The sequence below is a fragment of the Erythrolamprus reginae genome, chromosome 6 (genome assembly GCF_031021105.1).
Source record: "Erythrolamprus reginae isolate rEryReg1 chromosome 6, rEryReg1.hap1, whole genome shotgun sequence".
Classification (NCBI taxonomy): Eukaryota; Metazoa; Chordata; class Lepidosauria; order Squamata; family Dipsadidae; genus Erythrolamprus; species Erythrolamprus reginae.
The window spans coordinates 95,879,696-95,892,249 of NC_091955.1; the positions used below are offsets into that span (position 1 = coordinate 95,879,696).

The 12,554-nt window shown below is 40.5% G+C and overlaps 1 protein-coding gene across 2 annotated transcripts in view; it reads right to left on the reverse strand.

Annotated features, from left to right (window-relative positions):
• Window positions 1-12,352, reverse strand: part of TASOR2 (transcription activation suppressor family member 2) — a 43,998-nt gene extending 31,646 nt beyond the window's left edge. The window contains exons 1-4 of one of the 2 annotated variants that reach the window (XM_070754477.1): window positions 4,624-4,743; window positions 4,478-4,497; window positions 2,384-2,483; window positions 759-859 (exon numbers count right to left, since the gene is read on the reverse strand). In XM_070754477.1, the coding sequence (XP_070610578.1) occupies window positions 759-859; window positions 2,384-2,483; window positions 4,478-4,497; window positions 4,624-4,649 (247 nt within the window). In that variant the 5' untranslated portion in view covers window positions 4,650-4,743. Of the gene's footprint in view, window positions 1-758; window positions 860-2,383; window positions 2,484-4,477; window positions 4,498-4,623; window positions 4,744-12,224 lie in introns of those variants that run through there. The other variant, XM_070754476.1, reaches the window with a different exon arrangement.
• Between the last annotated feature and the right edge of the window lie 202 nt (window positions 12,353-12,554).

The following is a 12,554-nucleotide window of genomic DNA, read 5'->3' on the forward strand; positions in this document are numbered from 1 at the left end:
CTCTCTCTCTCTCTATCTATAGTCTGTCTTTCTATCTATCTATTATCTTTCTCTCTCTCATCTATCATCTCTATCTATCTACCTATCTATCTAATTACCTACCTACCTATCATCCACCCACCCACCCATCCATTCATCCATTTGGTATCTAGTATGTCTATCTACCTACCTTCCTATCATCCATCCATCCATTCCTCCGTCTGTCTGTCTGTCTATCTATCTATCATCTATCTATCTATCATCTATCTATCTATCATCTATCTATCTATCTATCTATCTATCATCTATCTATCTATCTATCTATCTATCTATCTATCTATCTATCTAGTCTGTCAACTTACCTACCTAGCATCCATTTATCTATCTATCTATCTATCTATCTGTCTGTCTGTCTGTCTGTCTGTCTGTCTATCTATCATCTATCTATCTATCTATCTATCTATCTATCTATCTATCTATCATCTATCAATCATTTATCTATCCATCTGTCCATTCATCCCTGTTCTATCCCTTTGTCCACCCACCCGCCCATCCAAGTTACTCCCACACTGTGGGAGTGATTCCTGATTCAAACTAGGTTCCCTTCTGAACTGTTTCCACAAAATTATCCCGCCAATGGGCTGATGGATCCACAGACATGAGCCCATTAAAAATCACTTCCCCCTACACCCCCCTCGCCCCATCCCATTGGGTTGGAAAGAAAAGAACTAAAGCTAACCATTCTGACCCAGAGAATAAGAGAATATTGGAAAGCATACCTTCATCATTGGAATAGCTGGTTTTTTTAAACGCAGCTTCCGGCAGTTTTTTCCGCAGCTCAGATATCTGCACGATATACTTGAATTCTAGCTTAGCCGGCCTGTGGAAGGAGAAAAGGGTAAAATTTGAGTTTGTTTGGGAAAACTCAATATTTCCAAAGCTGCCTTTGGGCCATCCCAAAGAGCTGGAAAAACAGCAGAACTTGAGTCTAGAACAATTCCTTATTTGTGCCGAGTTTGGTTGTTTTCTTGCCAACATTTCATGATCCAACTACGTAATCCCATCAGTATTAGAAGCAAGTGGGGTTTGTTTATATAGAAGTGGCTTGCAAACCCCACTCCCTTCTAGCCCTGATGTTACTTAGTCATGAAACATCTGCAGGAAAACAACTCAGCTCACAGAGCACCAAAGATCTCACAGTTCAAACCTGAGCTACAAAGCTTTTCTTCTTTCAATGTCTTCATTTGGTATCCACATGGAAAGTTTCAAATGTAAAATATTTGCCGGTTCATAAACACCAGGGGAAAAAAGATCTATTTCTCTTCTCCATTCAGTACGAATTTGAAGCTAAGAATAGAATAGAATAGAATAGGAAATAAAAATAGAATAGAATATAGAAGAATAGAATAGAATATTGGAATGAAGAATAGAATAGAATATTAGACGAATGGAATGGAATAGAATAGAATATAGAAGGATAGGATAGGATAGAATATTGGAATGAAGAATAGAACAGAATGGAATATTAGAAGAATGGAATAGAATAGAACATAAAAGAATAGAATGTGATAGGATAGGATAGAAATGAAAAGAAAAGAAAAAAGAAAAGAAAGAATAGAATAGAATATTAGATGAATGGAATGGAATAGAATAGAATATAGAAGGATAGGATAGGATAGAATATTGGAATGAAGAATAGAACAGAATGGAATATTAGAAGAATGGAATGGAATAGAACATAAAAGAATAGAATGTGATAGGATAGGATAGGATAGAAAAGGATAGAAATGAAATGAAAAGAAAAGAAAAGAAAAAAGAAAAGAATAGAATAATAAAAATAGAATAGAATATAGAAGAATAGAATAGAATATTGGAATGAAGAATAGAATAGAATATAGAAGAATAGAATGTGATAGGATAGGATAGAATATTGGAATGAAGAATAGAATGGAATGGAATATTAGAAGAATGGAATGGAATAGAACATAGAAGAATAGAATGTGATAGGATAGGATAGAAATGAAAAGAAAAGAAAAAAGAAAAGAAAGAATAGAATAGAATATTAGAAGAAAGAATGGAATGGAATAGAATATAGAAGAATAGAACAGAATATAGAATATAGGATATAATAAAAATAGAAATAGAACAGAATAGAAATAAGAATAGAATAGAATAGAATAGAACAGAATAGAAAAGAATAGAATAGAATGAGGAATAGAATAGAATAGAGTCAGGATAACTTATACTATCCAGTCTTTTCTTAAAAACCTCCAGTGTTGGAGAGACCACGATTTCTGGAGCAAAGCTGGACATTTTTTTTTTTAAAAGGACATTTTAACATCCTTCTTTTTGGGCGGGGGTGGGGTGGGGTTAATTCCAGTGGAAGAGAAAAATAAAGACTTACAACTGAGCTGGGATCGAAGCCTGAAATGGCGATCGGAGGGCGATGTCGCACACCCGCCGATTCTGAACCAAGAGCTCTCCTTCCCAGGCACGATACAGCACTAAGGAATCCAAAAAGAAAACTGAGGCAGGCAGGTAGCGTTCTGTCCCCACCAAGCACACAACCACACCAGCAGTTGAAAGCAAGACTTTTACTAATAAATCCTTTATCAGTGAAGTATACACACACATACACCAAGTTACAACAGTCCTAGATGGCAAACCATCCACTGCTTATTAACTTCGTTAGCAGTTGGTATTAGTTCAAAGGGGTTGCAAACAAGGATGAGCCAATTAAGTCCAGTTATCTTACGGAGCTTCTTCAGTCTCTGATAACAAGACACCCAGAGAGGAACATAAAACAGGCATCACCAAACAAACTCTGATCAAGAGGGCCCAAAGTTGTTCTCTGCAGCTTCCCAGCTGCATGGGCTCTGCATAGAGGAGGGGCACCTTACTCCCGAGTAGACCTCCTCCTGAGTAGACCTTCCTCCCTCTGGGCAGCCCTGCGTGTGTTCTAGCATTCAGGAAAGGAGTAGTAGCCCCTCCTTTCTCAGCCCTGCCAAGAGGCATTGGAGGTTCCAAAGTCCCAGGCTACACAAGCGGCAGACTGGCTGTTGTGGTTAGCTCTGGCCCAGCTCCTGCTCCAAGGACTGTGGATGTGGGGGAGACATCCACATGCTGCAGGCCTGTTTTGCCCCCGGTGGAATCTGCTGATGAAGGCTCCTCTGACCCAGAAGACATGAGTGACAGGGAGGAGGAGAGTGGGGCAGACAGCTCAGAAGGAGGACAATTATCTGTCTCCTCCTTGGATTCGGAACAAGAGTTAATGATACAGCCACACATGCGGAGAGCGATGCATAGGCAGCAACAACTGAGAGATTATTATCAAAGAAAATGAGGCCACCTGTGGTTGGGTGGGGCTGTGGTCATTAGTGAGGCTGCTATAAATAGCAGCCTGTGGGTTTGGCCATTGTGGAGGATTATCTGATCGTTGTGTTTCATGACTGCTTTACTGACTTTGACCTTTTGTGTGCTGATTTTTCCCCGCTTTGAAACTAAACCAGAGGAAAGTGTGTTTCACTTTGTGAAAGAAGAAGGACTGTGAATTGCTAAGTATCACTGAACTGATAAGGGACTTGTACAAATTACCAGTTTGTTTGGAGACGAGTGCTCTTTGCTATCCCAAAAGAGGGCTTAGGTTAAGTGAATTTTCATTATAAAGAACATTGTTTTGAATTTTCAAACGTGTGTGTGTCTGAAATTTGTACCTGTGAATTTTTGGGAGGATTCTACCAGCGAGCCCGACAGAACACATGGGCTCTGCATAAATAGGAGAGGGGCACCTTACTCCTGAGTAGACCTCCTCCTGAGTAGACCTTCCTGCCTCTGGGCAGCCCTGTGTGTGCTCCTGCATTCAGGAAAGGAGTAGTAGCCCCTCCTTTCTCAGCCCTGCCAAGAGGCACTGGAGGTTACAAAGGCCCAGGATACACAAGCAGCAGACTGGCACGTCCTCGAATTACAGTGTTCCCTCAATTTTCGCGGGGGATGCGTTCCAAGACCGCCCGCAAGTCAAATTTCCGCGAAGTAGAGATGTGGAAGTAAATACACTATTTTTGGCTATGAACAGTATCACAAGCCTTCCCTTAACACTTTAAGACCCTAAATTGCAATTTCCCATTCCCTTAGCAACCATTTAAATTATTACTCACCATGTTTATTTATTAAAGTTTATTTTAAAAAAATATTTATTAAAGGTGGATGAAAGTTTGGTGATGACATATGACGTTATCGGGCAGGAAAAACCATGGTATAGGGGGGGGAAACCGCGAAGTATTTTTTAATTAATATTTTTGACTTTAAGAGGTCTTCCAGTCTATCCCCAGCTCAAGCAGGAAACCTTGTATTATTTTACGTGGCAATTGGCAGTGTTGGAAATAAAGACAATCTCTTAATAGTGTTTGTGTGTGTTTGTGACAGAGAGAGACAAGAGGACAAGGGAGGCGAGGAAGGACAACACAAACATTTTTAAAAAAATAAGATTATTATTTTTTACCTTTCATCTCATGTTCAGCTCTGGACATGTGAAAAAAGGAAGAAGGGGAAAAATATGAAAAAATTGCTTTCAAACTCAGGGAAAATGATGAATTAAAGATTTTTTTTTTAAAGACTTTTGACCAAGAAGAGAAAAAAGCCACTTACAAGCTTTTGTAACCCAGCGGCAACATTCTCTAAGGTTTCCACCCAGCCGAACGAGTTTTATGGAGTGGACTGGTCTGAGGATCATTAAGCGACTCGAAGTAGGGCCACAGACTGCCTCAAAAGGTTTCTAGGAGTCAAGGAGGAAATATTTAATTTTAAAAAAGGGGAAATGTTATTTAATGGTCCAGCAAACTTATTTGGTCAGAATGTATTTATTTATGAATCAGATATTTATCCTGTCTTTATTAAAAGTAATTCAAGGTTAACATACCTAATAGTCCTTTCTTATTATTATTTTGCCCACAACACCCCTGTGAGGTGGATTGCAGAGAGGAGATTGACCTAAAATCAGCAGGCACATTTTCAGTCCTAGCGCGGTACTAGAACTCACCATCTCCAGGGAATTGACCCAAATTCACCCAATTGCCTTCCCTGCCTAAGGTGGGACTAGAACTCACCGTCTCCTGATTGGCCCAAAGACACTCCATTGGATTCCATGTCTAAGGTGGGACTAGAACTCACTGTCTCCTGGTGATTAGCCCAAAGTCACCCAATTGGCTTCCATGTCTAAGGTGGGACTACAACTCAGTCTCCTGGTGATTGGCCCAAACTCACCTAGTTGACTTCACCCAGGATTAGAACTGCCAATCATCAAGAGACAAATGAGTTCTAGTCCCGCCTTAGAACTAAAAGCCAACTGGGTGACTTTGGGCCAGTCCCCCCCCCCCTCTCCCCCAGTCTAACTTACCTCACAGGCTGTTGTTGTGGGGAAAATAGGAAAACCGTGAACACCAGATATATTTGTTGCCTCAAGTTTATTTATTAAAAGAAACAATAAAGGCAGAACATTATTGAACCCATGAATGAAATGAATAAAAAGATTTGTGCCCCTGGGGGGACACCTTACCTCAGTTCCTCAGCTCAGCCGGTGAACAACATTCATTCTCCTCACATTCTCCCTCAGGATCGGCGCCGGCTTCCTATCGCGCCGGAAAAGAACCTTGTCCTGCATTGAAACCGAGAGGAGATACAAGAATGGGCTCACAATGAAGTTAACCATGGTTAAACCAACCATGGTTAGGTCCATGACCTCCTTTGGTACAAAGGTTCTCTGAGCTGGGTGCTAGTAACGTGGAGGTGTCCAACCGTGGAACTTTAAAAACATGTGGACTTCAACTCCCAGAATTCCCCAGCAAGGGGAATTCTGGGAGTTGAAGTCGATAGATGTTAAAACTAGCCAAGATTAAGAGTTGCTATTCTAAGCATCTAAGATAAATCAGTTTGGCTTAGCATGTTTGTTTATTTGTTTATTTATTTGTTTGTTTATTCATTCATTCATTCATTCATTCATTCATTCATTCAGTTGTTCTATGGCCCCAAGGTTTCTGGCTTGGAACTTAGTACATATTGGAACTTGGGAAGGCAGCCAAGGTGTGGACTCTTGATTTATTTCTCGGATGTTATTTGGAAGGTTGACAGTTTTTTCCCCGAATGCCATCACTCTGTTTAACAACTAATTCCCACCACACTGTCAAATAACTTACTGTGGCTGCATCTATTATTCTTCTCTTTCTTACTAGTATCTATCTCTTCCCACTTATTCCGATAACCATGTTGTTTGTATCTTTTAATCTATATTGTTTTTATTAATCTATATTGTTTTTATCCTAGTGTGATTTGATAGCTTATTAGTAACCTTGATTATCCCTACGTTTTCTATCTTTTTATTCTTGATGAATGTACACTGCTCAAAAAAAAAGGGAACACTTAAAAAACAGAATATAACTTCAAGTCAATCAAACTTCTGTGAAATCAAATTGTCCATTTAGGAAGCAACACTGATTGACAAATGCTGTTGTACAAATGGAATAGTTGTGCAAATGAGATATTCAATAAGAATATTTCATTCATTCCTAGAACTAGGATGTGTTATTTAAGTGATCCCTTTATTTTTCTGAGCAGTACATTTTATTCTCCTTATGTACCCTGAGAGCATATACTGTACACCAAATTCCTTGTGTGTCCAATCACACTTGCCCAATAAAAAAATATTTTATTTTTCTTCTTTTATTTTCTTCTTTCTTTTCCTTTCTTTTGTTTTTTCTTCTCTTTTCTTTTCTTCAATGATGGCTCATTTCAGAGTTAATAACAGACCAATGTTCCTTCAATCTGTCCAACTACAGTATGTTTTTTTAAACAAAAAGCGACTAGTTCAGCTTCAACCACAACAACACAAGAGCACACAACAGATTTACTTAATATTAACCTCTCAAAACTTGACTGTAAAAAATATGACTTCAGTAACCGAGTTGTCGAAGCGTGGAACTCATTACCAGACTCCATAGTGTCATCCCCAAACCCCCAACACTTTACCCTTAGATTATCTACGGTTGACCTATCCAGATTCCTAAGAGGTCAGTAAGGGGCAAGTACAAGTGCACTAGAATGCCTTCCGTCCCCTGTCCTATTGCTCTCCTATATCTCCTATACCTTTCTTCTATTCCTATATCTCTTCTTCTATTCTTTCATTGATATGTTCTATTCCTATACCTTCTCTTCTATTCTTTCTTAGATATATTTTACTATGAGTATCTCCTCTATAACCTTCATCATGTGTTTTACTCTGTGTGTGTGTGTGTGTGTATATATATATATGTTTTCGTAGATTTTCACGGGTACAGGTATGACGGTCTTGGTATATTCGGGTTTCTTCCCGTGTAGGATTTGGAAATTTCTGGCGACGTTTCGACAAAGTCTCACTCGTCATCTTCAGGCTGGTGTTTCTGTCCTTGTTCTCAGGCGAACACTGCGAGACCTGAGCTGCCTTCCTTCTATGCCACCAGTATTTATAGAAGGAAGGCAGCTCAGGTCTCGCAGTGTTCGCCTGAGAACAAGGACAGAAACACCAGCCTGAAGATGACGAGTGAGACCTCGTCGAAACATCACCAGAAATTTCCAAATCCTACACGGGAAGAAACCCGAATATACCAAGACCGTCATACCTGTACCCGTGAAAATCTACGAAAACATACATACATACATACATACATACATACATACATACATACATACATACCCACTAAATCCCTCATTGTGTATTGGACAAAATAAATAAATAAATAAATAAAATAAAAATAAAACCCTCCCATTTATAACATCCCAAGTCCTTACAAAATACTTGAATTCTAAAAAAAAAGTGCATTTGTCCAAAATAGTTTCTTTGCAGAAAGTTACAACAGAAACCGGAGTCTCAGGACTTTCCGACAACTGATCCTTGGCTTCAGGTTTTGTTTTGTTTTTTTTAAAAAACTTTTGCATTTATCGGGTTTTTTTATTCATAACTGGAACAATGCTCCAGTGGTTTGTTTCTAATCTTGGAATGAGAAAGCGAAACTGATTAGAACAGAATAGCATTGGTCTCTTTTAAGCAGAGGCAAAAGTGAAACTATCGGAGCAAGAAACAGAAACATCTGAGAGTTTAAAGCTGCAGTTCTCCAACTTGGCAATGTTAAGATGAGCGGACTTCAACTCCCAGAATTCTCCAGGCAGCATGGGCTAGGGAGTTCTGGGAGTTGAAGTCCACACATCTTAAGGCTGCTAAATATTGTTTTAACACAGGGGTCCCCCAAATACAATTCTAGTTGCCACGAATATGTACACAATATCAAAGTCTTTTTTTATCATATTTTTTCTGGTAGAATGCCTAACAAAAATATCTCTGATTTTAGGTCTGTATGTAATTTTATCTTTTTTCCCCCCAGCCATTCCTGTATTTTTGTCCAATTTTTTCTTCTTCTTGGGCATGTAAGATGTTTTATTCCCTTGACTGCAATTCCCAGTCTGCTAAACTCACTTCTGGAAAAGCTGAGCCGAAAAGTCCTGGTTTGCTCTTTGCGTCTTGCAAGATCGAAACCATCTCAAAAGCCCTGTGATTATAGCTTGTGTGGACACACGCACTTCTCTAACAACAAATTAGCACAGAGTCGATTAGCAGCTTTGCTGATAAGAGGAGGCGAGAAAACGAACAAGGTTGCCTCTTCTATTATTTTTCTGCAAAATTTAAGACCAGAAAATACTAAATTCCATTGAAACCAAACTTCCTCGGCCGGCCTAACCAGTTGAAATCTTGCAAGACAGGTTATATTTTTTCTGCAGGAGAGGCCAAGAATTCAGATTATTGGAATAAGCAAGCGGAAGGATCTGCCAAAAAGAATGGCATCGGACCAGGATACCTATGGGACCGCCTTCTGCCGCACGAATCCCAGCGGCCAATTAGGTCCCACAGTCGGCCTTCTCCGGGTCCCGTCGACTAAACAATGTCGTCTAGTGGGACCTAGCGGAAGAGCCTTCTCTGTGGCGGCCCCAGCCCTCTGGAATCAACTCCCCCCTGAGATTCGAATTGCCCCCCCCTCCTTGCCTTCCGTAAGATGTTGAAGACCCATCTATACCGCCAAACATGGGGGGATTGATTTCTCCCCTTACCTTTCCTGACTCAACATATGAGATTGGTATGATTGTTTTAGAATTGTTAGTTTTTTATAATAATGGGGTTTTTAATATATATTGGATTTGCATTTTATTGTATCTACTGTTGTTGTGAGCCGCTCCGAGTCCTCGGAGAGGGGCGGCATACAAATCAAATTATTACTATTATTATTACTATTACTATTACTATTACTATTACTATTATTATTATTATTATTATTATTATTATTATTATTATTATTAATCTGGAGAGGGTTTTGATACATTCCCCTACTGCAGTTTGCTTATCATGGGATAGAACCCGTGGGGAAGAAAAATAGCATTTTTGGACTAGAACAGATCTTTATCAAAAAGAATGTTCTTTCTGCACCAACTCAGGAAGCTCAAACTGCCCCAAGAGCTGCTGATCCAGTTCTACAGAGGAATTATTGAGCCTGTCATTTCGTACCTCCATAACTGTCTGATTCGGTTCTGCAACCCAGCAAGACCGACACAGATTTCAGAGGAGAATCAGAACTGCAGGAAAAAACAATGGCTGCCAACCTGCCTTTAGCGCCCCATAAAAGCTTCAGTTTTAGATAAACTGATAGAAGACTAACCCCACATGATATAAATATACATGTTTATTATTTATTTCTTACTCATCAGCCATCCAACTCCTTCCAGATTCTGGACCGTATACAACATATAAATATATATATATAAAAGTCTGAGTCTGAGGAGAGGGGCGGCATAGAAATCTAATAATAAATAAATATAATATATAAAATAATCTAAAACCCGTTAAAAAAACATTCATATGCTTTAGTGGCCAGAACAAGATGGTCATCTCTCTCTCTCTCCCTACCTACCAACCTACCTACTTACCATCTTTCTTTCTTATTTATTTCATTAATAAATTCATTTAATAAATTAAATTAATTAGATTTTAAAATAGTTTGTTGATTTATTGAAAAAGGAAGGGGGAAAGGGGAGTACAAAGAGATAAGAAGGATAAAAAAACACATATCCAAATAACGTAGTTGACATGTATAGCTTAATATATAACAATTCTAGGTATTGGACTAAACATAATCATCTTTATTTTGTTTTTATTTATTTATTCATTTGTCCAATACACAAATACATAGGAAGAAAAATAGACATGTAGTAATATATATAAGGGTAAAGTGAACTTAGAGGAGAGGATAAATGAAAGAAAGAAAATATATATGATAAGTGAGAGAAAGGAAAGACAATTGGACAGGGGACGAAAGGCACACCAGTGCACTTATGTACGCCCCTTATATTATATTCAAGATTTAAGCTATATAAATTTTTATGTATTACATATATTGATTTGGCAGTGGGTTAGGAAAGTAATGTAAGCATTAGAAGATATGTGGAAAGGTGGAGTGGGATTTGGGTGAGGAAAAGGCGGAAGGGCTAATACCTGCAATTTAGCAGGTGTTGGAGTTTTGATGACTTGTTCGTTTGTGCTGTGTGGTAGATGTATATATGTTAGAGATGAATGAGGGTTAAGTTGTTAGTGTTTATAGTAAGTATCAAAGGCAGTAACTTCAGACAGTGCATGCGACTCTAATATTTTCAATTGTGTGTTGGTGTTATTGGTTTTCTTCTTTTAGGTTCGTTTAAATTAATTAGATTTCTATGCCGCCCTTTTCATAAGACTCAGGGCGGCTCACAACAAAAGGAAATACAAAAAGATGAATTGATATCAAGGCATTACCCAGAAGTAGGAACTTGCTGAATCCGCACATTGTTAGGGTGTGGTCATTTCCAAACAAACAAACATACATTAAAAAAAAATATATTACAGTGTTAGGAATGCCACCATGGGAATGAGTAAAACAATTTGGACCTAAACCTACGCATTCAGACTTAACAGTCTGGTGTAAATCAAGCCATACAATGCTTCAGACATACAATTAAGATATATTGGATTTTAATCATGGCTTGTCGAGTTAGCCACCTTTGGGCTGTGTGTATGTGTGTATCCTACATTAAACTCCGCCAAAAGCATCCTTTTAGTATTTTGCTCCGCAAGGGCAGAAGGTTCACAAGCCCCAGGCAAACCCGAGTTTAAAACTTTGACATTTGTGGATTCCAACAGGCAAGGGTCCACCAATCCTAGCCAAAAACATCGCCATCATTGTCAATTAATTCATTGTCAAGGCCACCCAACTTCAATGGTGCCACTTACAATGAAAGAGAATTAAAAAGAGAGTAATGCAGTAAGACCTCCACTTACGACCAACACAGGCCAATGTTTATACCATGTTTGTTTGTTTGTCCCAGGTTACGACCTTTGTTGACCTTAAGCCAATGCGGACAGTGTTTTAAATTTATAACAGGGTTGCTAAGTGAATTTGGCTTTGCTTGTCAAAAGGGGGCAAAACGGGGATCCGTGACACCCCAACCGTCATAAGTCCGAGTCAGTTGCCGAGCCTCCAAATTTTGATCACGGCAACGCTGCAACTGGTTGCAAACATAGAAACATAGAAGACTGACGGCAGAAAAAGACCTCATGGTCCATCTAGTCTGCCCTTATACTATTTCCTGTATTTTAACCTGACAAAAATTGGTCCCAAGGTCGCTTTTTTTCCTTCCCCTGGTGCTGTTGTAACCTTGGAACCGTCACTAACTTGAATGGGCCATAGGATGGGGACTACCTGTATCCTGACAGCTTGAGAAAGAAGGCTTAAATGGGCTGAATGGGGCCCAAAGGCCCTCCAGGCACCGGATCCAAGAAGACCAAGTTAGCCACAGCCGAATGGGTCGCAAAAGGGGCGCAGAGCTCCCTTCTGACGCCAGCAGAGGATCGCGCAGTCTTTTGTTTTTCTTCCTTTGCCGGAACGCTGCGCGATCCTCTCCTCCCTGCGCACTTTCCCTCTCTCTCTCTCTCTCTTCCTACCTGCGCTTCACCCCCGCCCCGATACTCACAGCAGGCGTAAAACGGACGCAACGCGATCCTATTCAGCTCTCGTTTAAACTCAACGTCCCCTATCCTCGCCTGCCCCCGATCCTAAAAGCCAACGGCCGCCGGAGGGAGCCCCACGGAGGAAACCTCCAGCCGACACGTGTCTCTCTTCCCTCCCCGACCCGCAGCCACTCACCACTGACAGCTGTCCGACCTGCCGGCCCTGGACTCCCGACTCCGGCCATGCCGGGAAGCAGGGGGACCGCGCTGACCCGCTTCTTCTTCTTCGCGTGCACGTCGGAACGCGCCGACCCGGGTTTTCCCCAAAGAGAGGGCCGGATTTCTCTGGGATCCGGGCCGGGGTGGGTGGGATCCCTGTGGAAAAAGGGGCGATCGAGATCCTTTTTTGGGGGTGTTGAAAACAGGGGGGCTCGGGCAGCCCACTCCCCTCCTTTCTTTGGGGGTGTTTCTTCTCGCTCACTCGGCCCCCTTCGGGTGGGTAAACGGGGGGGCCCTTGCGGGGGGG